Source organism: Pipistrellus hanaki, assembly GCF_964339955.1.
Source record: "Pipistrellus hanaki genome assembly, chromosome: 4".
NCBI classification, from domain to species: Eukaryota; Metazoa; Chordata; class Mammalia; order Chiroptera; family Vespertilionidae; genus Pipistrellus; species Pipistrellus hanaki.
In genome coordinates this window covers 100796905-100821963 of record NC_140506.1, presented here as the reverse complement: position 1 = coordinate 100821963, position 25059 = coordinate 100796905, and the positions used below count along the sequence as shown (strand labels likewise).

At 47.2% G+C, this 25059-nt stretch overlaps 2 protein-coding genes and 1 long non-coding RNA gene across 5 annotated transcripts in view; 2 read left to right on the top strand and 1 right to left on the bottom strand.

Annotated features, from left to right (window-relative positions):
- Nucleotides 1–7079, top strand: part of MOSMO (modulator of smoothened) — a 57703-nt gene extending 50624 nt beyond the window's left edge. Inside the window, exons 2-3 of one of the 2 annotated variants that reach the window (XM_084882780.1) lie at nucleotides 1868–2080; nucleotides 6197–7079. In XM_084882780.1, coding sequence (XP_084738906.1) covers nucleotides 1868–2080; nucleotides 6197–6381 — 398 coding nt within the window. In that variant the 3' untranslated portion in view covers nucleotides 6382–7079. Of the gene's footprint in view, nucleotides 1–1867; nucleotides 3238–6196 lie in introns of those variants that run through there. The other variant, XM_084882781.1, reaches the window with a different exon arrangement.
- Nucleotides 7080–9251: 2172 nt separating this feature from the next.
- LOC311622070 lies at nucleotides 9252–24394 on the bottom strand. Its single transcript, XR_014794937.1, has 4 exons — nucleotides 24185–24394; nucleotides 17945–18032; nucleotides 16157–16337; nucleotides 9252–14567 (listed from the first exon to the last, which is right to left on the bottom strand). It is a non-coding gene; the product is annotated as an uncharacterized lncRNA (long non-coding RNA).
- Nucleotides 24395–24703: 309 nt separating this feature from the next.
- The window catches only part of VWA3A (von Willebrand factor A domain containing 3A), a 63464-nt gene continuing 63108 nt past the window's right edge, over nucleotides 24704–25059 (top strand). For both annotated transcript variants that reach the window (XM_084882721.1, XM_084882722.1), the window contains exon 1: nucleotides 24704–24791. The gene's annotated coding sequence lies outside the window, so the exon portion shown is untranslated. The remainder of the gene's footprint in view (nucleotides 24792–25059) is intronic.

Sequence of the window (25059 nt, the reverse complement as noted above, 5' to 3'; positions counted from 1 at the left end):
TAAGAACGATTTGCAACTCCCTGGTGCTTACCCCCATCCCCCTTGCCTTTTCTGGTTCCTAGCAGTTGCTGTGATACTTTAAAGGTTCCCAGTTGTCAAAAACTTTAAATTGGTTTACTTCTCTTTGGGCTATGAAGTCACTCAGCTCCAAGCCGCAGCTAGGAGGAGCATAGTGAGGCTTTACTGTGAGGGTTAGCTCCCTTCGCCGCCTCCAGAGAGGATCCCACAATGCTGTTGCACCTCTGGACATCCCAAAATGGGCTTAATTATTCTGTGATTTGAGAGAAAAAGGTACAACTTGTTTGAGTTATCTTCTTTCATTCTCTTGAAAAAGGTAGTCAGAGTTCATTAGGAGAGTAAGAAAAGAGTACAATTCAGTTTGGAGAGCAGAACTATTGGTTGGTGGTTTTTTTCCTTTGAGCATATTGTTTTATTTCTAAAGATGTATCAGTGGCAAAATACAAGTTGTAGGAAAGTCCCTCCTTCCACCAGCCCCACAAGCCCACACAGATCCACACGCACCCACAGATCCACATGCACATGCAGATCCACATGCACACACAGATCCACGTGCACACGCAGATCCACGTGCACACGCAGATCCACATGCACACGCAGATCCACGTGCACACGCAGATCCACGTGCACACGCAGATCCACGTGCACACGCAGATCCACGTGCACACGCAGATCCACGTGCACACGCAGATCCACGTGCACACGCAGGTCCACATGCACACACAGATCCACACGCACATCCACCCTGGTCTGCTGCTCCCGCAGGGCAGCTCCCAGGTGCCCCGAGTTTCACGCTGTCCTCGAAGGAGCCACTTGTTCAAGGCAAGTGCTATGTTGTTCACCTTGAAAAATAATTAAACCCCAAAATGATGTAGAAATTTTTTTTTTTTCCGGTGGCTCCAAAAATTCCTTTTCCTGTACTTTTCTGGCAATTTTCTCATTCGCAGTTGCCCTTAAAAGGGGAAACCAGCAGTTTTTGGCGGGAAAAAGAAAAAGTCATTACTCTTTCACCTTCCTTACCTAGGTTTCTACAAATTAATTCATCCCAAATCGGATAGAGGGTTTCCTTTAGTTTTCATGAGAACATGTTTATATTAAAATAGTACTTCATATTTTACAAAATTCACTTTATTGTTATTTGATGGATAAGGAGAATGGGGCACCTTATACCTCTGTGCATTCCTGCTGACACATGCCGGTAACGGTTTGCCAATTGTGAGCGCTTATACGTTGTACCAACATTGTTGAACTTCCCAAATGGTGGAGTTTACTAGTTTTTACAACATTTTCTTGAATATAATGAAAAAGTACTTATATTGTAATATGCTTAGACCTTTTAACTTTAATAAATTATATTGATTCTAGTATTTAATTATTTATTTTATTTGTATGTTATGCTTAAACATATTTTAAGCTTGCCTTCAATTTTCTGAGAAGTGTTTTTTCTCCTCAGCCAAAATAAAATGATATACAGTGAGTCTTGGATCTGGGAAAGCAAAGTTCCCGCTAACGAGAGCTGGAAGCTCCTCTCTCTTGTTCACTCTCACTCTCCTGGGGCCTAGAAACAGCGTGTGCACACGTGCTCAGGAAAGTGTGTGTTTGAGTGACGGATTCAGTGAGCTGCCTGTTAACGGCTTTGTGTGAGGTTTAAGTTCGCTTTTTATGTTAAGTCAAGCATTACTATTACTTATGCATTCTAGCGGAATGCTGAAGAAGGGACTCTGGAATTAAGTGCTTGGATGACCCCCGTAGAGAGAAATACAAGTTAAGACTGAAGGGGTGTTGGTAGGGAGTATCCCCTCCGAATGCAAACCCACTAACGCGTCCCCACCTTTTGCATCCCCCCCAGGAGCGCTCACTGTGGGCCTGGTGCGACAGTGTCAGACAATCCACGGACGAGACCGGACCTGCATCCCCCCTCGGCTGCCCCCGGAGTGGGTCACCACCCTGTTTTTCATCATCATGGGGATCATTTCACTGACTGTCACGTGTGGGTTGCTGGTGGCTTCCCACTGGCGGAGAGAAGCCACAAAGTATGCTCGGTGGATAGCGTTCACTGGAAGTAAGTAGCCTGTGCTGTCGTTTGTCTGAGGCATGCGCTCTGTGTGTGTGAAGAGAATCAAGAACAGGAATGAGGACTCTACACTCATCAGAGCAGCACTGTGGCCGTCAGATAACTGCACAGTCCCATCGCTCTTCAGAATTCTCATCACGACACCAGGACATCCAAACCCTTAATTGCTTTGTACGAAATGCTATTTTAATGAATTTTATTTTTGCCAACATTGTACTTGAGTGTTTGAGGTCTGTGACTCAGAGCTACACCTGAGTCTTTTCCTCTTCTTGAAGGTATTGGTATCTTCTATCAAATAAAGATAAATCTAGATGAAAATACAACAAATATAAATTAGATTTAAGGTGCTGATGTGGTTTTTAATGCCATTGATTTTTAGTTTTTTTGTCAGCTACGTATGTGACCATTGGAAAATCAACACATTTGATTATTTTATAATTATTTCTTAACATTTCTTACTCTATTAGTCAATGCCCAAAGGTGTGAGATATTTATATGGTGCACATTCCTTTGTATTTTGTAGAATTGGTTTAATTTCAAAATGTCAGAGGCTTAGCCCAAGTTAAAGGAAACAAAAATGTGCCCAAAAAAGCTGTTTCTGAAATCTTACTTCCATGCTCTTTCTCACTGACGCAGTGTGCCTGCAGGAGACATTTATCCGTGTCGAGAACATTTTGGTTGTCACAGTAAAGGGGGTGCTACTGACACCTAATGCGTGGGGGCAGGGTGGCGGGAGCATCCTCATGTACACAGGGACGCCTCACAGCAAGGACTGCTCTGCCCCCGCGGGCCCTGGGCCCACTGAGAGGCCGTGCTCCCGGCACAGCGTGACGGGACTTAGGCCGCACCACAGCCTGAACTCTTAGCACAGTGCCTGAAATCTTCTCAGGTCTGCATACGTGCTTTTTAAGTGATATTAGAACAGCTTACTTCCACTTGTTATTCTCATTTAGAACTCATAGGCTAGGGGTGAGGCATAATCCCACATATCCCTATTGTTAAAACTCAATGTATCCTTATAAGACAATAAGATAAGGGTATTATATTAGTTCACGAGCCTGTCTCTCCCTCTCTGTGAAACTCTTAATATATGCTTCTAGTTCTGTATTATCATTGTCTCTATATCTACTTTATTTTAAAATTTAGATCAAATTGCTTTTTTAAAATACGTTTTTATTGATTTCAGAGAAGGGAAAGGGGTAGAGAGATAGAAACATTAATGATGAGAATCATTAAACAGCCGCCTCCTGCGTACCCCCTACTGAGGATCGAGCCCACAACCCAGGCCTGTGCCCTGATTGGCAATCAAACCCTAACCCTAATCTTAACCTCCTGGTTAACCACTGACCCATACCAGCCGGGCAGATCAAATTGCTTTTAACATTAAAAAATCTCCATTCTTGTTAAGAAATAAGAGAGAAGGTGATGATTTTTTGTGAGGTGGAACAGACCTCCCAAGACAGTCCTTTTCTAGACAGTAGGGTCCAGAGACAGTTGTAGAGACAGTGTTGCTACCCTAAAGGGTATTGATGAGGAATTTTAAGGGAATCTTTACTCACAGGGTATATATATACACTCCCTTCCCCTTCCCCTTCCCCTTCCCCTTCCTCTTCCCCTTCCCCTCCCCCTCCCCCTCCCCTTCCCTTTCCTTTCCTTTCCTTTCCCCAAGAAATATAGAGAACCTAATATTTTGGATTAAAAAACAAAATTAGATTGAATAAGAGTTCATTGCTTCCTTTAAATTTGATTAAGCTTTTCCTAACCAATTTGGAAAAAGAATTAAGTCTTGTAAAATATTAAACTCTAATAAGTATAGTCATTAAATGTTTACTTTGTTATAATGGATAGATTTTTAAAAATATATATATTTTATTGATTTTTTTACAGAGAGGAAGAGAGAGATACAGAGTAGAGAGTTAGAAACATCGATGAGAGAGAGTCATCGATCAGCTGCCTCTTGCATGCCCCATACTGGGGATGTGCCTGCAACCAAGGTACATGCCCTTGACCGGAATCAAAACCGGGACCTTTCAGTCCGCAGGCCGACGCTCTGTCCACTGAGCCAAACCAGTTTCGGCATGGATAGATTTTTATTTTACAATAGAATATATGAAAGGATAGAAATAAAGTCAGCATATCAGTTAACAGAATGAACTGTGTATATCAGAAAATGTCTAAATTATTTTAGTTTTTGAGATGAGAAGAAACAAAATGATTTTAAAACTAATCATATCCCATTGTTTTTATAGATTAACTATAGATAGATTGTGGTTTCATTTTACTTACCAAACCATATTAAGGCATAAGAATTATTAGAAGTTTGTGACAGATAATACTGATAAGTGGGCATTGGCAGCACTGATGAAGTTATTGCTGTCTATACAACAGAAGGACCAAAAGATCTAACACTTAATTACTGGATTTTTTTTATTTGTTCTGTTGTAGGTATCCAAAAGAATCCAAATGTGCTTATGTAACATTTGGCTTGGTCCTTCGCCCAAAATGAGATAGACTGACTGTGTGTATATTATAAAATAATCCACCTAAAGAGTGCAAAGCAAACAAAGGTACTGGTGTATCTCTTGAGTTAGTATGTTATTTTAGAAAATGTTACTTTTTACTTTTTAATACATTTCTGGAGCTGTTCCAGGAAAATACTTCTATTTTAACCTTTTGTTTTGTTTTGTCTAATTTTTTTTAATATATATTTTTATTGATTTCAGAGAAGAGGGGAGAGGGAGAGAGATAGAAACATCAATGATGAGAGAAATCATTGATCAGCTGCCTCCTGCACGCTCCATACTGGGGATTGAGCCCACAACCTGGGCATGTGACCGTGACCTGAGTCGAACCCAGTACCCTTCAGTCCACAGGTTGACGCTCTATCCACTGAGCTAAGCCAGCAAGGGCACTCCTATTGGCTTTTAAAGGACTTTATTAGATTTTATTGGTTGGCACAAAAGTAATTTAAGACAAGTGTCAGCTGATATGTTTATTCGGGACTCTGTCACTATCCCTCGGGATGGGTCTACCTCGGAAAAGGTTTCTCGCTCAGGTTCTAGTGGAAAGGTTCACCTCTTCATATACAATGAGTGTAGTAATCGGTCTCCACATTACACTGAGAAATGTTTCCGCCTCCAGAATTGGAAAGACTTCCCATTTTACCAGTGTGCTTTCATAAAGCATAAACTGTTTTCTTGGAAAAACTAGCCAGTCTGCAGGCAGTCTGCATTTGCTCAGAGCATTTCTTTTGAAGCACAGGGAGCGCACTGTTTGCTAAAACAGTGGCCTTGGAATCACTTCTACTCAGACACTGGGTTTGCTGATACTTTTCTAGAAACATTTTTAGCAAATATTAGATTTCATTGTGTTTGTATACAAAACTCAAAGTTTTCCCATCCTCCCCACTTGTGTATATTCAGAAACCTAACAGGTTGGGTGGTTGGGCTGAGGCTATGTCCATGATAAGATATAGCCACTCTGACAATTTGCTAATCATTGCAGAAGTCTGATTCTTTCCACTAGCTGACTTAAACCAGAGTAGGGTAGATGGTACATTCAAGTGCTTTTTCTCTAATTCCTTCTAACTAGTACCAACTGAGAGGAGCAGAGAAGTGGCAGAATAAGAACTCCAGTGGCACATGCAGCAGTTACTCAGCACTCCTGCCCATGTGGCTGGTGCTGGGCCTGGACTTGATAATGCTTGTTCAGACTTCTAGCACTTACTTCACTCTCAGAGGAACCAGAAGCCTAGAGGACACAGCTATGAGTAGCACAGCCAGGAGGTGGCCTTGCATCGCCATTGGAATGGTCAGGAGTAAGGCATACGAGTACTTGGAAGGTTTGGGACCTTTCTTAACGCTGATATTTGAAATTGTCTCAAAAGGTTAATCCACACTTTTCCTGATTTTAATTGTTAGATTTGGGGGATATTATATGATCTGTAGTATATGCAAATATTTTGACAAATGGTTTATGTTTTGACAGGTTTGATCATGTTATCAATCCACGATCCTTCTTATAAACTTCCTTTGCGCCAAATTTTCATTGTTTTCCTAATCACCAAACCATGTTACTAATGTTGTGTTTTGGTTTGTTTTACAGTGATCCTTTTCTGTATGGCTGCCCTAATATTTCCAATAGGATTTTACATCAATGAAGTCGGAGGTCAACCTTATAAATTACCCAACAACACAGTAGTTGGGTCATCATATGTACTTTTTGTCTTATCAATTTTCTTTACAATAGTAGGACTTCTGTTTGCTGGCAAAGTTTGTTTACCAGGCTGATGAATGTCTAAATTGCTTGACATTTTAATTATTTTTTATTTTATTTAAATTTTTTTATTTTTGGAGGGTGGAGAGGACAAAGGCAAGGCATCCGAGTAGTCCTGGCTCAGAAAGATGCTGAGATGAAACTGATGCTGAAAAGAAAAAGAAAAAAAGCTTTGATTTGTTCTCACTATGCACTTTGGATTTTTTTAAAAAGAGGGCCTTTTCCATAACCAAATACAGACGATACTGACTAACCCCCTGAGCATATTTCCAGGCCACTGGGCCTGCACTGTGGTAGTCGCCTAGCGAGGGAGAATGCTTTCTGCTGAAAAGCACGTGGCCCTTCGTGACTCTGTTGTTCCGTTTTTAACGTCTAATGATTCACTTGAGGAAACAATTCTAAGTATTTATGAAACGTGGTGGACCAGAGGGATGCAAGAGAAGTTCCTGTGGGGCTGGCCTCACCTCCTGAGAATAGTGTTCACAGCTTCCTGTAGCGTAGGAGCCGGTGGCACCAGAGGGACTGCCATTGCGTTACTGCACCGAGAAGCCAATAGATCAAACCTGTTTGCTAAAATGTATGTAAAATCCTGAAATTCCCTATCTCTGTGTACAAAAAAATAAAACACTAAGAAACATGTTACTGGGGTGGGTGGGGGAAATGTTCCTTATATTTATATAAATATATATAATATATATATTTTGCTGATGCAGTATACAGTGTATATATGTGTGTGTGTGTGTGTGTGTGTGTGTGTGTGTGTGTGTAAATTTATACACACACATGCAAACTGTTCCTGGAAGAGAACTCTGAATGCTTTGCTAGCAAAACACTGTGGTGTGCAAACCTAGAACTCAATAGAAAAAGCCATTTATCTGAAGGCTGTGTAGTGGAGAGAGTCTTCAGTTTACCTCATTCTTTGTATCGGCCCTTGATTTTAACAGGTGTTTGTAATAGGTACAGATAACCCACATCTTTCTAGGTGCAAATTTAAGTTACACTACAATTCTCTGTAGGTTAAGTTATTTATATGTGATGGTAGAAGGTAAGATCATGTCAAACCTCGTAGTTTGGGGAATTGGACACCATTTAAATTATTGGCAACTGTTGTCTGTTGTGCAGAGGTTCTTTTTCTTCTGATGTCAGTTCACACTGTTCTGGCTGTTTACCGCACCAGGATCATTCTGCTGTAGCAATTAAATGTGTTCTTTTCATCCGTAAGCATTCTATTCATGCATCTCCTTTACCAAAAACCTGAGAGCAGTGTCTTTGGTGTGCTCCATGCCTTTGTTTGCTAAGGCTCCCTTCCTTGTATTTACTATAAAGGGCTGTCTCCACAGCTTTACTTTTTCCTAAAAAGCATTGCCGCAGCCCTGAACCCACACGTTCTTTCCCAATACACGTTTCTCTTCTCCACGTCTCATGCCTGTGCAGTGCACAGTTGTCTCCGGTGAACACACGGTATCTCCTGTTGGGAATGTGGGGCGGGGGTCTTTCGTGGCAGCGGAGCTCAGCTTTGTCGTCTTTGGAGGGAAGTCTAGGTCCCTGGCCGGGGAGCCCGCGCAGCCCACTTCCCGTTAACACACACGCTGCCCGCTGATGCCTGGGACCTGGTCACCGATCGGTCACTGCGAGGGGGCGGCGCCTCAGGGCTCCCAGCCCGAGGGGAGGAAGCTGCTTTCCCGCTGGCTGGCTCCCTGTTCCCACCCCCCTGGGCCATCAGTGTTGGCTGTGGAAGGAAGCCCGGGGTTGCAGCTGGCTGGGGGGGGTGGGGGGGGTGAGAGGTGAGCCACCCTGAGGCACATCCCGGAGTCACGGGGGCTACACTTTCCTCCTGGGACCAAAGAAACCTTAGAAGATGCTTGAAAGGGACTTCCCCCAAGTGTTGTGATGTCGGCCAGGACCCGGACACTGGGCATGTCTGTGGCCGTTGGAGATGGCCACCCATGTCCTCAGTCACATGGTCACTCTGAAGGAAAGCTTGTGTTGTCACCATTATACCACTGAGATAAAGTGTTAGCAAAGTGCGGTTCAGATTAATTTATATGACGGAGCGTTTCTCTCTTCCAAAAAGATGAATTATATTGTAAATAGTTCCTCAAAATACTTTTAACTGGATCGTGAGCATGGGGAGAGAAAGTTTCTCAGCTGCTAAGAATTTCCCCACTGTTTACTTCTTTCACTTACAGTGGTATTGCAAGTTGACAAAACTTGGTTTTATTTGTATCTATTACCCAAGCCATTAAGTTGACTATAATTTCTTCATCATCATAAAGGGCCAGTGCATAGAGGCCTGGGAGGGGAAACGCCCCACAGCCAGTCAGCGCCCAGGTTAAAACTGTCCACCAGATAGTGTGTGAGGTCAGACCACGCATTGAAATGGACTCGTTCATATAAAATTCTGTACATCCTGTACGTGAAAAGAGACCGCTGTCAGCAGTTGCTTTTTAGAAGGTCACAATAATAAGTACTAGATAGCACAGTATTGATTTATAGCGGGAAATCATGGCTTGTGAACTGTATATAAACACTTTTATGGTGCAATCATTTGTCAAACTTTTGTCTGTTACATTGTTTTTAGAGTGTGTAGTCTCATACCTAAGAACACACTGTAAAATCTGCTGAAAACTAGTTATAGGTTTTATTTGCACAGGACTTAATTAGTTTGAAATTTTTGGAAGCTCCTATTAAATATGCCTAAACATCTGTAAATGTGGAAAATCTTCCTTTCATTAAAAGCAACATTTCAGTACAATTCTTTCCAAGGTAATCCATGTTCTTTGTTGTTAATGTGTGCATGTAATCGTTCTGACTCTCCTGCTTCTTACAAACTTGTTTTCTGTTCCGTTTGTTTTCCTCTTAAAGGATAGCTCTCCCCCCCCCCCCCCCCTTCTTGTTAGTGTTCTGGATGACCAAAACTCTTCACTGATTGTTTTCCTTTCTTACCCTTTTGCCTAAAGTTTTGGTATCCCCCACTTGATGTTCTGTAAACTCACTGTTTAATCTCCAAGTAAAGGATCAGTCCTGCGACACTGATCTGCTGACTTAGAGGAAGGCCCTGAGCGTGTCGGGAGCGAGCTGTGGGTCACTCTTAGCTATTGTTTTGCATCGTGGGCTTCGTGGGAAGAACAGTTGCATTGGTTTTTGTCTTCATTAAAAGGCTGCTAGCCACAGTTACTCCGACTATAGTGACTGTTTTACCAACCCACTTCAGTCTTCTAAAATTAAATCTGCATTCACAATACGAAGCAGTAAGCTGTCTTTCAGACTGGTTTTTGAAGGATAAAAATATATGAAGGAAAAAAGTGGCCTGTGTAGGTTCGGTTCCCTACACAGGATCTATTGTATCACCTCAAGAGATTTTGAAGTTTGTGATCAAGGTCTGTATAATACCCCAAACTTTATTAAGAATTGTTTGGTAATTGGTTATAACATTTTTCAATTAATAGTTTCAAAACAAATTGTTAATACAAAATGTATAAACTGAACATAATTTTCTTCACTTGTATTTTTGTTATTGAGCAAGTTATCAAAATAAATTACTAAAACTAAAAAGCCTTCAATTACTGTGAAATAAGCTTTGATTTTAAAAATTTCAAAATTGACTTCTTAAAGAGATTTCACATAACCACAGTGACACTCCATGCCTCTTAGTTTGGTTTGCTGTTGGCATTGTGTGGCTTACCCCACCCCCTCTCCCGCTCCCCCACCAGGGAAGAGATGCCATTATATTCCAGAATATTACACCGCGTTTATAGGGAGAGTCACTGGGCAGGAAAGGACCGCACACACGTGGCGCTTCTGTTTCCTGCTTCCTGAAGGAGGAAGGAGAACAGCCCCGGCTCCCGGAGGCAGCCATCTTTTCTTCCTTGCACAAAGACATGAGCCAGTTCATCTTTGCTTCATTCTTTTCTACTTTTCCTGCAGGCAAAGGGTCTTAGCTTCTAAGATTTAGATTTGGGTTGAAGGAGGAACAGAGACCCGTGGTGTCCAGACTTGTCCATGTGCTCCATCTAGATTTCCCGCACTAGCGGGTTGAGCCTAGTCTAATAACTGATGATTAAGTAAGACACTGCATTTACCCTTTGCTGCTGTCTCCTCTTTACGTGGCCCCTTTCTGGGCCTCGGTGGGGAGTTGGGAGATTAAGACAAGGTAGCAGTTGGACTTTCTTGAGTTCTGGATCTTCAGTGCCTTTTCTTACAGTGCTCAACTACCCAGTGTGCCCAAGACGGGGGTTTCCTGGGACGCAGACTTTCAGTGCCTTAATGAGAAAGTCCCAGGTAAACGGGAACTGTTCACCCCGTCTGCGCCATCCAAACCTTGCCCTGGTCTGTAACACGGAGGAGAAGTGTTTGGAGAGTTCTCTTCTATAAGCCTCTCAGTGAATAGGTCAGTTGGAAATTATAATGGTGGGTTTACACTGAATACGTTAGGTGGCACTTTTCCCTCCTCTCTGTAATACTGTATAAAAAGGCAACAAACTGACTCTCAAACCAGTAACACGGATTCAAAAGCACCTACTGTCACCTCATCTCCCACCAGTTCTGTGCCAGCCACTCCGTGAGAAGATTACAGAACAGACACCAAGACGGGGGTTTCTTTTAAATAAAGCAGTGCTTTTGGGTCACAGTTACCCAGCAACAAAGTAGAAGTAGTTATAAGTGGTGCTAAAGGTAGAGCGCATGATGCCATGTTAATGTTTAGGATCTTGGCTCTTTTTCTAGCAGAAGAAAACACTGATGATATTTTCAAGCACATTCCAGGTGTCTACAAATCAGCCCCAGTTCCACAGACTAAGACCCCCCCAAAATTAAATTTCAGAAAGTTTTTCATGAGACTTGGAACATTTCAGAGCTGGAGGAAATTGGCAAGAGCTTGCTCGGCACTTCTGTTTTCCAGATCAGAGACTCAGAGAAGCGTCTTGGCTGTGGCAACGCACACAAGTAGGTGTCGGCAGGGCACTCGGCACGGGACTGAACGCCTTTGCCAGGCAGGCCTTGGACAGCTGTTCAAATCCGATGGCCACCCGACCCAGTCTTCCTTCAACTAGTCATCTACTGCAGTCCATCCACATCACTTCTGCCCAAAGAATCTTAACAACTGAAAGCATATGGCTCAAGTTCCTATCACTCCCCATCTACAGGCTGAGGCCCAAGCTTCGTTAGCACAGCATGGAAACCTTCACGGTCTGGCTTCGGCTCTCTGTCTTCTTTCCCATCACTCTCTCCACGACAACCCGGTCATTCTCCATACACCTCTGTCTGTCTGCACTGTCTATACTGCCTGCTCCTTGCAGTTTTCCCTAAGCCCTCCCATATTTGAATTATATTTAATTTTTTGTGCTTTTTCTTTTGCTTATATCTCTGTAGCAGAACTTAATAGAGGGGAATAGGCTGCTTGGATTCAAACCTCAGTTCCACAGTTCTAGTTGTGGAACCTATAATAAATCACTTAGCCTCTGTGAGCCTTGGTTTTCTCATCTGTAAAATGGGGCTAATAATACCTACATTGCAATGTTGTTGGTTTAAATGAGATAAAGCATGGAAAATGCCTGGCACATAATAAGCATTCAAATGCCAAAGCTGTTATTAAATACTTCTCTGTAACTAGATTGTAAGCTCTTAAATGCAAGGAATGTGGCTTCCTCATGTTCCCTAGAGACCTGTCATAGAGTGCTTTTCTCATGAGTTGAGTTATCGTAACTCAGAGCTAGGTCTTAAAGGAGAAGCATGAACCTCTCCTGGAGGAGTGAAGGTCCCGTCATCTGGAGCTGCTTCAGGGACTTCTTTCTCAGCACAGAGGCTCGCCTCGAGCAGCCAGTGCGGTCCTCCTGGTACGGATCTGGCTGAGTGCTGTGCCAGTCTCACTGACTCCTCAGGATTCTTCGTAGACTCGACACATTGCTGTGGAATTCACCGCGTGCTAATGCTGACAGGACCGCATGCTGCGAGCTCCCTGTGGACCCGGAGACTGGCGGTGTCTTCGAGCTTGTGGGTTCTCCGTGATCGTGAGACGATACATTAGTTATGTTTTATAAAGTCTTGGTTTGGTCTGCCACAGTGGTTTTAACTATGTCTGCTAAAAGCAGTGGACTCAAGAATTTGAAATTATTTTAGATGCAGTTATAAGTCCATAAAATTAATGCTCTGTCCTCACTTACACTCTTCATGTTGTCTAAATAGTTGATTTAGTTGTCTAAGACCATTCAAGAATTTTCCTAAATTGAAAAGTAAAAACTCATTCCTTTACATTGCTTTGTTCTCCAGGGAAAAATACAAATGTAGTTGAAGAACAAACCCAAGAAAATCCTTTCCTTTATCCATAATAAATTGCTCAAGGGGGAAAAATAATCCACATATCTAAGAAAGCTTTTAACTACCTCACCTACGGATCTTGCTAATGTAGTGAGTAGCAATGGACTCGAGTTGCAGTCTCATTCCCACTCACATGTCTCATTCTGTTTCCAGGGTCACCATAACTATTTCTTGTCCTAAGTGCTATTGTGGAGGACATTACCATGGCCCTAAACAGGACAAAACAATTTTTTTTTAGTTAACACATCTGTACTTATATTTTTATTGATTTTTAGAGAGGAAGGGGGAGAGAGCAACATCACTGTGACAGGGAAGCATCCATTGGCTGCCTCCTGCATGCCCACTACTGGGGATCGAACTGGCAACTCTTGGGTGCATGGGTGCAACCATCTGAGTCACACTTACCAGGGCACTGTAATTATTTTTAATGAGTGTAGGAAATTAAAGTTTCCTCTCCTCAATCCACTCTGCAGACAGTTATTGGGTATATATATCTTGTTCAGTTTTAACAGAAGCAAGATCATTATATTCATCTGCCACTACTTTCTTCTTAAACATATCTTTGTCAGGAAATATAGACCTTCATTTTAATGGGGCTGTAATATATATATATATATATATATATATATATATAATCTTGCACTGTTAGTGTATATTTAGGTTGTTTCCAAGTTTTTGTTATTACAAATAATGCTGCTGTGAACCTTAGATAACAGAAACTTTCCAAATATCATAGTAACCTGAAATTCCAATTGAAGCTTATCAACTACTCTTTAAGGCAATTCATCTTTTTAAAATCACTGTGGTTAAGAAATAGTGTCATTCATTGAAATGAGCTGGTGGCTCAGTGGTTGTGTCATGCACCTGACAGGTTCCCAGTTCGATTCCCCGCCTAGGCACACTCCCAGGCTTTGGGCTGGGTCCCCGTATGCTTCTCATCAATGTTACTGTCTTTCCATCTCCCTTCTCTAAAAAAATTAAAATATTTTCATTCATTAAAAGTTTGGAGAAGTAAATGAACATTAAGTTCATGTTATGTGCTTTTCCATATGCTATCTTACTGTATCCGCTGCCTGTGGAGTAGGAGGAAGAATTTTAGACCAGAAAAACTATGTGTACTGCTACTGCTTGATCACAGATCTAATATACATAAAAAAACCAATATGCTAAGTGTCCCTCTGATTGTCAGAGGGTTACTATGATCCGCACTGACCATGAGGGGACAGTTGCTCAATGCTGGAGCTGCCCTGATGCGCACTGGCCATTTGCAAAGCACCATTGACCTGGTGCCAACAGATCAACACAGCTCTCCCCAAGTGGGACACAGGCCCCGCCACCACCCTGACCAAGTTGCAGCCCACCAAGTTGCAGCCAATGCTGTCGAGAGCCCATGGTGCAAGATGCAGCCCACAGCCCAGCCCAGCCTGGAAACGGTCGCTGTGGGCACCAGGTAATGACATCACATAGCAACGCCCGGCTTCCTCTCCATAGAGACTAGCCTTCTTGAAGTTTCTTCAGCCCAAGAACACGACTTGCTTTATAGCCAGGTGCAAACATTTCACACTTTAACCAAATGTCTGTGAAGCGTTTTTTCCCGTGCCTCATCTCATATGATCCTCACAGAAGTCCTGGAGTAGGTAGACAGGAGACTCAGTGAAATCCTATTTTCTTTTCATTAACTGGGAAATGGAGATTTGGAAAGTTTAGAAACTTGCCCCAACTGAAAAGTAAGAAATGGTGGACCTTGAAAATGACTTCAGATTTTGTCACTGTGCAGAATATAGTTAAACACTGCTGCAGTTAAATATTTCACCCTTTGTTCTCCCTGCGTGATCTATGATAATTGCTTCATGTTGATATTTACTGCTGTTTTGCTGACAATTATCTGAAAGAGAAGTTGAGTGCTTCACTGGGCTGGCAAGGTTTAGCGACATCAGAAAGCAGGTCTAAATAAGCATGTTTATTCTATCTACACTAATAAAAGAGAAACATGCAAATTGACTCACTCCACTATACCCACTAGCCAATCAGGAGTGAGTATGCAAATTAACCTAACAAAGATGGTGGCGGCCATGGAGCTGGAACAAGCAGGAGGCTTGAGTTGCCCCAGGCTTCCTTCGGCCCTGGCCTCTGCTCAAGGAGGGGCTGGGAGCCTGGGTCAGTGGGAGGGTGTGGCCATCCTGAAAATGGCCCTCAGCCCCTTACCCAGAAGTCCTGGAGTAGGTAGACAGGAGACTCAGTGAAATCCTATTTTCTTTTCATTAACTGGGAAATGGAGATTTGGAAAGTTTAGAAACTTGCCCCAACTGAAAAGAAGTAAGAAATGGTGGACCTTGAAAATGCTGGCCATGCCTCCATGGAGTAAGAGTCCCCACTGGGGGCATGGCCAGCCTGCAAACAGCAATCAGCCCCTCTCCCAGGCTGACCAGGCACCCCAGTGGGAACTCCTACCCTGAAGGGGGTGTGGCCAGCTTAAAAACAGTCCTCAGCCCCTCACCCAGGCTGGCCACACTCCCCCAGCAGGGACCCTCACCCCATGGGCGTGTGGCTGGCCTGCAAACCACCACAGGCCCCTCACCCAGGCTGCCCCAAGGGAACCCCCAACCTGATCCGGGACACCCTTCAGGGCAAACCAACTGGCCCCCACCCATGCACCAGGCCTCTATACTAATAAAAGGGCAATATGCTAATTAGACTGGGAGACCTTCCAGGAAACCTGGACATTCTTTTGGACAAAGCCACAGTGGCGGGGCCGAGGTAAAGGTGGTTAGAGGCCAAGAGGGGATGGTAGTTGTGGGTGATCAGGCTTGTGGTGGGAGGCCATATGGGTGATTGGGCTGGCAGGGGGACAGTTGGGGTGAGCAGGCCTTCAGTGGGGGTCAATTGGGAGTGGTCAGGATAGCGGCGGGGGGAGCAGTTTGGGGTGAGCAGGCCATCAAGAGGCAGGTGGGGGCAAGCATGCTGGTACGGGGACAGTTGGGGGGAAGCAGGCTGGCAGGCAGAGTGGTTAGGGGCAATCAATCAGGTAGGCAGGTGAGCGGTTAGGAGCCAGCAGTTCTGGATGCAAGGGGGATGTCCAACTGCCAGTTTAGTCCCGAATCCTATAAACCAGCAGTAGGACATCCTTCGAGGGGTCCCAGATTGGAGAGGGTGCAACCTGGGCTGATGGACAACCCCCCACCCCCCATTTCACGAATTTTGTGCACTGGACCACTAGTGTGTGTGTGTGTATATATGGCTAAGTTGACTCACACGTGCTAGATACATACAAAGCTCTCACTGGTGCCAACTGTACAGGTGTGTTTCAATCTGTCATTGTTAAGCATGAATTTGGTTGACACTTCTATTATAGAGTAAGGGTAATAGCAATATTAAAATATTCTAATTAATTTCCTCTCAATGTGCATGAATCCATGCACTGGACCACTAGTATTTATTAAAATTCTAACAATAACACAAAAGGGGTGTGCTCACAGTTCTGTAACTTGTGGTTGGTGAATTGGGTTCCAATGTGGCTTCCCTGACTTCAAATCTGGGACCGTTTCTGCTGTCCCCCATCACCAGTCTGGCTCGTCAGGATGTAAACACAGCATGTCCCAGTTTCATGGCACGATTCCTTGGCTCGGGCGTGAGCAGCTGACCTGGTTTGCTGCTTCTGGTAGTGGGAGAAAACCACCATGAAAGGCAGTCCTTCCTAGAAACAATCGGTGAATGTTACATGTTCTGTTGGGGGAGGGGGGAGAAACAGTAGATAAGTTATTGGGTTTGTGTTCAATCTTCCGTCATTTCCCTCTCGTTGTCAAGCTCCATCCTGGAGCTGTCCCCATGCAGGACTGTAACTTCCGTGATTGGGGAGCCACACGATGCCATCCACTGATTTTATCGGGACTTTTGGGAGTTAAGCACTCAGGAAATCTTCCCAAACAGGCTGTCAACTAGTTCCTCCCACCTTGTTAGTGGGAAATCTATCGGTTATTGGGTTACCCTGGAAGTTATGCAAAGGTCCAGGGCTCAAACATTAGGAAGTTCCTCCAGTAGTTTGTCATCTTGTAACCAATCAGTGGGTCATGCAGCCTGTCATACTTGAGCCAATTACACAGGGATAGGGTGGAATCACATAAGCGTTGATTCCAGTCCTGCCGGCAGCGTGGGAGAGCAGCAGGTCACCCACAAACGTGCTCTGCCCCCCATAGCCGGCTGCTTGCATGGGGAGGAGGACAAAGATGACATGGGGAGTAGGCAAAGGGCAGTTTACAAATAGGCAAAGGGCTGGGGTCTAAAAGGGCTGGTGGCTCTGGTTTCTCAATAGGTTGCTAATCTTCCCACAATCACAGGCAGCTCCTAAGGGGACTGTGGGCTGCATCTCCAGGTGAGCTCCCAGGTCCCTGAGTAACTGCCAGCCAGGTGAGAATGTGCCTTCCCTAACTGAAATAAAACAATCACGGTTAACAGAGCAAGATTAACATTTCTTACAATCTAGCTGGTTCCCAGTATTCCATTTCTGCCCCTATCAATCTGTCTGCTCCTATTACTGCAGAGACCTAACTCACCCAGGCTGATGGGGCTGTCCCAGGAGTTCTGTGTCCAGCCACACGCGGTCACAGTCAGCTCTGGTGACTGGGCGCCTATGCCTGTGGCTTTCTCCCTGTGGACACCGGGATCATTTCCTCACTGGTTTGCCCTCTCCTCAAAGTGCTGCTGCCCACTCTGAGCACCTCCCTGCTCCCTTGGGTGTCCACATCTCTAATTTCCTACCTCCGGGGCTTATCCTCCTCCCCTCTGGCTTCACACGTGGTGTATTTGCCATGTCCCATTCTTTGGTAAAAAAGCCACAAAATCCAGCTCTTTTATTGGGGAAATGCCCTTAGGCCACATGGCTTCTCTGGCTCCAGGGCTGGATGCCTACAAGCCAGGCTCAGGAAGGGGCTGTCCTGTGACCAGCACAATACCGGGGCTTTGCTGAAACGCTGGAGAAAAGGTGTTCTCCTGACAGGCTGCGGAGTCGTGTGGGCAGGATAGCGCTGCTGGCAGCCACGCCAGCCCGGAAGGCCTGCCTCCGAGGACCGCAGTCGCGGATGTGAGGAAGCCAAGGGGGGGACCGACCTCCACGGCCCTCCCTCAGCCTGGAAGCCAGCCCCCAGAGCCAGCTTCTCTGTTGTTTCAGCAAATTCCTTTTTCCCTGGAGCCAGTTTGAATTGGGTTTGTCTCTTTTAACCGAAAGGATCTTGATACACTTCCGCTTTCTTAGCACACAGCCCTTACCTCCCAGGCTCTGACTGTCTGTGGTATTCCAGGCCAGGCTTAGGACTGCTCACTCCAGGCCACTGCTTCTCAGCGCATCAGGCACCTGCTGCCATTTGAAATGGAGGTAAGAAGTAAAACAAAATACAAGTTAATATCTAAAATACGTACCACCTGATAATCTCTGGGCTGCTGTGACAAAATACCACAGGTGGCTTCTAAAAACAAATTTAACTGTGCTCACTGAGCTGTGCTGATCATTCTACTGAATATAGATATGAAATCATTGTGTTGTGCACATGGAACTAATATGTTGTGTGTCAATTAGATCTCAATTTTTTAAAAAATAAAAGGGGTCTTAGATTGCTATCGTGTTTCCCCGAAAATAAGGCATCCTCTGAAAATAAGACCTACTTATAGGTTTCCTTCTGAGTGAAATATAAGGCATCCCCCCGAAAATAAGGCCTATCTCCAGACTCTTGATATTGCAATAAACAAGCCATTCAAAGACAATTTGCACATGGAAATTAATGACTACATTGAAAATAGAATAGAGAGAAGTCAGCGTGGAAACTTTGTGAAACCTAAACTGCAAGAAGTTGTGACTTGGGTGAAGAATTCATGGGAGAAAATCACTGACAGTTGCATTGCAAATGCACTGCGAGCAGGCTACCTTGACAAGAAGCACTCAATTAAAGACAGTGCTATTGCTAAACATGAGAGATTTGGTCCACTGATTCTGAAAGAAATGGAGTCACAAGAAATTCACCAGGAAATTCAGGAATTGGATTGTTATGATGATGTTCCAGAAGATGATGGCATGATTGTCATTGAATAAATGAGTAAATTCTTGATACTGTAGGATTCACAGTTTGTCTGGTTTGTGTTGACAACTACCGTACTACCGTACCGTATACAGGTAATAAGTTTCCTTTATTTTCATTTAACAATAAATGTGTACCGTATTCTTCTTCATGGAAAAATAAGACATCTCCTGAAAATAAGACCTAGCGCATGTTTGGGAGCAAAAATTAATACAAGACACTGTCTTATTTTCGGGGAAACAGGGTAAGAACAAAATCATAAAGTCACTACTAACTGTTCATTCCAACACAGGAGGATCACAGGGACTCATCCTGCACAGGAGTTACTGCCGTAGTTACTAAAAGTTAAAAGGCCTTTGGGATTTTTCAGAGTAAAAACCATCAGGCCCCACCTGTGTAGTTCACTTAGTTGGAATGTTGACTTGTTCACTGAAGAGGTTACGGTGCGATTCCCGGTCAGGACACATACCCGGATTGCAGGTTCTAACCCTGGTCGGAGGGGACACAGGAGCGATTGATGTATGTCTCTCTCCCTTTCTCTCTAAAGTCAATAGACATATTCTCGGGTGAAGAATGAACAAAAAGAAATTGCCTGGCTGGGATGGCAAAGTGGTTGAGCATTGACTCGTGAATGGTGAGGTTACCAGTTCAATCCCAGTCAGGGCACATGCCTGGGTTGCAGGTCCCATTCCCAGTAGGGAGCATGCGGGAAGCAGCCGACTGATGTTTCTCTCTATCCCTCTCCCCTCTCTCTAGAAGCAATAAGAACATTTACAATAATAATGATTAAGGTGCTTACACTATATACTATATAACAGTGGTCACCAACCTTTCCGACCTCATGGACCGACCACCAGTGGTCATGGACCACCGTTGATGACCGCTGCTCTATAACATTCCCATCAGAGACTGAGGCAGAATTCCCTAGTCACAAAAATCTAAATATTCACATTAAAAAGAATAAACTGCCGAAACCAGTTTGGCTCAGTAGATGGAGCGTCAGCCTGCAGACTGAAAGATCCTGGGTTCAATTCCGGTCAAGGGCATGTACCTTGGTTGCGGGCACATCCCCAGTGGGGGTGTGCAAGAGGCAGCTGATCGATGATTCTCTCTTATCGATGTTTCTACAATAACTCTCTATCCCTCTCTCTTCCTCTTTGTAAAAAATCAATAAATATATTATAAAAAAAAAAAAAAAAGAATAAACTGTGCCTGGCCCAGTGTTGCTCAGTGATTAGAGTGTTGGTCTGTGCAGCAAAGGATCTTGGGCTTGATTCCCAGTCAAGGGCATGTACCTGAGATGCTGGTTTAATCCCTGATTCCTATTGTGTCTGTGTGGGAGGCAACCAATAAAATCTCCCTCACATCAATGTTTCTCTGTTTCCCTTCTACTCTTATAAAGAAAAAAAAAAGAAAAATCAATTGAATAAATACCCTCAGGTAAGGATTAAAAAAATAAATTAAAAATAAATAAATAAAATTTTAAAAAATTTATAACCAACCTCATGCTAGTTCAAATCACTTTGCCACCAAGTGAGCCTGCTGTAGACTTAAATCTTTCTCTCTTTTTAATTGAATTTATTGGGGTTACATCTTACCTAATAAAACAGGGATATGCAAATTAACCATCACTCCACTCAAGCCATGCACACCAGCCACGACCACCAGCCAATCAGAGCAAGTATGCAAATGAACCCCAACCAATTATGGCTGCAGCCACAGAGAGCAGTTGAGAGGCTTGGGTTTCCCTGGCAATAGAGGAAGCCAAGCTTTCCACCTGCCCTGGCCAGCCTAAGCTTCCACTCCAGGATACAAAGTTTCAATTGTAGAAGGTAAATAAATTCCAGATACCAGGGTCTCTGCTTGGGTGACTAGGGGCGTGGCCAGCCTGCAAACCACCACAGGCCCCTCACCCAGGCTGCCCCATACCACAAGGGAATTCCCACTCTAGTCAGGGACACCATTCAGGGCAAACCAGCTGGCCCCCTCCAGTGCACCAGGCCTCTATCCTATCCAATAAAAGAGTAATATGCAGATTGACCATCACTCCACCACACAAGATGCCTGCCCCTGTGTGGTCAAAGATCCTGCCCCCATGTGGACACAAGATGACCACCATAAGAAGGTCAGCAGGGGAGGGCAGTTGGGAGGGACCAGGCCTACAAGAGAGGGCAGTTGAGAGGGACCAGGTCTGCAAGGGAGGGCAGTTGGAGGCGATCAACCCTGTAGGGGAGGGCAGTTAGGGGCAAACAGGCTGGCAGGGGAGCAATTAGACATCAATCAGGCTGGCATGGGAGTGGTTAGGGGTGATCAGGAAGGCAGGCAGGTGAGCAGTTGGGAGCCAGCAGTCCTGGATTGTGAGAGGGATGTCCGACTGCCCGTTTAGACCCGATCCATCTGCTGTTTGTGTCCCATCAGATGTTTAACATCCCTCAAGGGGTCCCAGATTGGAGAGGGTGCAGGCTGGGCTGAGGGACACCCCCTCTCCCACCCTGTGCACAAATTTTGTGCACCGGGCCTCTAGTCTATATACATATAAAAGCCTAAGCGACCCTTTGCCTGGTAGCTATGACAGGCAATAACCACCAGGGAGCAGATGCTCCAACAAGTAGAGGAGGCAGCCCAGTTCCTCACGGAATTGGCCGTGGGTTAGGTTGCTGTTGGGGCACTGTCGGTCCCCATCTGCTTCACCTGCACCAGGCCCATCGTGGGATGTTGGAGGCCCATGAAATGGGTTTGTGCAGCAGTGGGGTCCCTCAGCCTGGCCTGCACCCTCTCACAATCGGGGACTCCCTGGGGGATGTCAGAGCCAGTTTCGGCCCGACCCCCACAGGCCAGTACAAGGGACCCCACAGGTCGTTGATGCACTGGGCCTCTAGTTGGTTAATAAAATTATATAGGTTTAAGGCAGGGGTCTTCAAACTACGGCCCGCGGGCCACATGCGGCCCGCAGAGGAGTCTGATCCGGCCCGCCAGGTTTTTTGGGCAGTGAGCGCAGCCGAGGTGTTACAGTAGGAATTAGTAGTTCATATAGTCCGGCCCTCCAGCTCTCTGAGGGACCGTGATCTGGCCCCCACTTTAAAAAGTTTGAGGACCCCTGGCTTAAGGTATACAACATAAAACTTTTAAAGTCCCTAAATTTTACTTTTGTGTCTGTATCTTATAGAAATGAAATTTCAGTACGCAAAGCTGTAACCTTGGTCATTTCAACATCGCTTTGAAAGGTCTATTTCTCACCCTTCGGGAAACGGGAGTCCAAGGCCAGGTTGCCCCCTGGCAGCCTCCCATCCGACCGCGCCAGGCACAGGGCTGGTTCTTCTTGAACCCTGCCCACTGTACTGACTGGGAACTTCGTCCCCGTTCCTCCTCTATCCTCTGCTCGCTAGTCACAGGTGCCAGGTCCGCGCCCCTCTGCTGGGGCTGGACCTCCCAGGACGCCGGTCAGAGGGAGGAGCCAGGAGAGGCTGTGGGTGCATACGGATGCGCCTTTCTGGCAGAAGCCAGGGCCACATGGCCATCAGGACAGTCCTTCATAACAGCATCCATAAAACAGGCAGCTGCGCCCCGCTGCGAAACTCACGTCTTTCCTGCAAAAAAGCAGCATCGCCTCTGTCCCCACAGCTGGTACCGGAGCCGCCGCACGCTGCCCCGGACTCCGCCTCGCATGGCAGTGGCACCGAACTCTGCCTCCCTGCCCGGCACACTGGCTGGGAACCCGGCAGCTACGTCTGCGCGCTCTGAGCTCTCAGCCTCGCAGAGCAGCAGTCCCAGCTCTCAGCTCGGTCCGAGCTCCCCCCTCTTACCAGCTGCTCTGCAGCAGATTCCTGAGCTGGTGTGTTACTCCGGAGACGAAGGCTAGCTGCCAGCAGTGACAGAGGAGCAGTGTCCTTGTGCCCACTCCTGGTTCTGGCCTCGGGCACCCCATGAGGCTCATGCTCAGAGTGGCCGTGGCCATTCCGGTGTACTGACCACAGGCCTCTGTGCTCCCACTGGCCTTGGCTATCCGGGCACCCGGAGTGGTTCCCACAGTTTCCAACAGGAGTTTTGGTAGGATACAGACATCAGACCACAGCAAATACAACATAAAACTATCTTGAATGGGACAATGGCACCAGGTTAGCGCTCCTAAATAAGGACCAGAGATCCTTGGACCTTGACTAGGTAAGAAAGAAGTTCCTACTGTGTGTACCTTACTGACCGGGGTCCCGGGAACACACAGGCAGAGGAATGCGCTGTGCTTCACAGAGACCTTGCAGAACGTGCAGCCTGTGCACAGCCTGTGCACAGCTCACTCAGCAGGAGGAGCAAGGCCAGGAGGAGCAAGGCCAGGCCGGGCCCTGAGTCCCCAGAGCAGCCTCCGCCAGGAGGGTTAGGGAGAGTCTGCCTCCCGCCGCCTCCGTCTCCGCCACTCCTTCCTCCGACTCAACCCCGGTAACTGGAATGAAAGTCTCTTTCGATACAATACTAAGGCCTGGTGCACAGATTCGTGCACGGTGGGGTCCCTCGGCCTGGCCTGCGCCCTCTCTAATCTGGGACCCCTCGGGGGATGTCAGGCTGCTGATTTTGGCCCGAGCCCCGCAGGCCAGGCCGGGGGACCCCACCGGTGCATGAGCCTCTAATATGCATAAAGATCGTTGGTTAATCCCTTCCTGCCCTCCCCCTTCCCTCTGAGATTCATCAGTCTGTCCCATGTTTCCATGCCTGTGCATTGAGCGTCTGCCCCCTGGTGGTCGTTGCGCATCACAGCTATTGGTCAAACAGTCAGACCGGAGGCTTTTATATGGACAGATGGCCTCTGTTCTAGGTGCGGGCGGCCCAGTCGGAACCTCTCAGCGCCCTGGCGGCGTGAGCCGCGCGGTTGAGGGTGGCTGAGCGGGTGGTGTGGACACAGCTGTCCCGGGGCTGGTTACACAGCCCGAAAACTGCGCTCCCTGCTCCCCCTCCTCCGGGCTGTGTGCCTGGGAAGCTCGGGCAGGACACGGACAGTGACACCGGCTGTGGATACTGGCTTTACTTCTCTGAAATGCTGAAAACCACGCAGCCCTCCTGGCTGTGTGGGTGAGTGGTTGGGTGTCATCTGTGCACCCAAAGGTCCGGGTTTCACCCCAGGCACGGGCTCCAGTCACAGGCTGACCCGGGTGCGGGGGGGATGCAGGAGGCAGCTGATCCAGGTGTCTCTCACCCATGTCTATTTCCCTCTCTTCCTCTCCCTCTAAGATCAATGACAGCCTGGCCCGTGGGCTGTGCCCTGACCCAGAACCAGAGGTCACCGGTTCGATTCCGGTCGGGGCAGGGCTGGTTCCGGCTCGGTCCTCAGAGGGGGCGGGCAGGAGGCAGCAGGTCGTGGATGCTTCTCTCTCATCCATGTTTCTATCGCTACCCCCCCCCCCCCCAAATCAATAAAAACACTTAACAATCAGTAACATTAGAAACACACCCATGTACTCAGAGCAAAGGAGGCGGTGTCTCAGCCCAGGGTCTCCGAACCGCTCAGCCCGGGACCCTGTCCGCGGAGCGGCCCGGCTCCCCCTGCGGCTCCGGCCTCCGCGCCCCGCGTGCGGGGCTCCGCCGTTACAGTAACCCGGGTCCGGTTCCGGTTCGGGTTCCGAAAGGGAGCAACGGCCGAGGAGGAGCTCGCGGCGGCCCTTCCTCCGGCCGGGGGGGGGGGGGAGCTGTGACGTCATAGCCCCGGGGCGCGTCAGGGGTTCGGGGCGTCTCCGGGGAGCGCTCCCCGCCGGCCGCGGCGGACGGCAGGCACCGGCTTCGGGAACCGCTGCGGGGCCGCCGCTCTGAGCCCTGCGCCCCCGCCCCCGCCCCCGGCCCCGCCCGCCGGAGCCGTCACCGCCCCCCCCATTCCCGCCGGGGCCCCGGGAGGCGGTCCCCAACGCGCAGGCCCCGCCCCTCCGCCCGGCGCCCCGTTTCCTTGGAGACCGGCCGCCGTTTCCTTGGAGACCGGCGACGCTCCCCGCCCGCTCCCGGGGGCTCGGAGCTGAAGGAGCGGAAGCGGCCGGATCTCCTCCCGGCGGAGACCCAGGGGCAGTGAGGTGGGGCCGGGCTGGGGGGGCGGGGGGCCGGGCCCTGAGCTCCGGGCTGGGGTGGGGGGGGCAGGGCCCTGAGCTCCGGGCTGGGGGGGAGCGGGGGCCGGGCTGTGGGAGCGGGGGGCCGGGCTGGGGGGGGGTGGGCAGGGCCCTGAGCTCCGGGCTGGGGGGGGTGGGCAGGGCCCTGAGCTCCGGGCTGGGGGGGGTGGGCAGGGCCCTGAGCTCCGGGCTGGGGGGGGTGGGCAGGGCCCTGAGCTCCGGGCTGGGGGGGGGG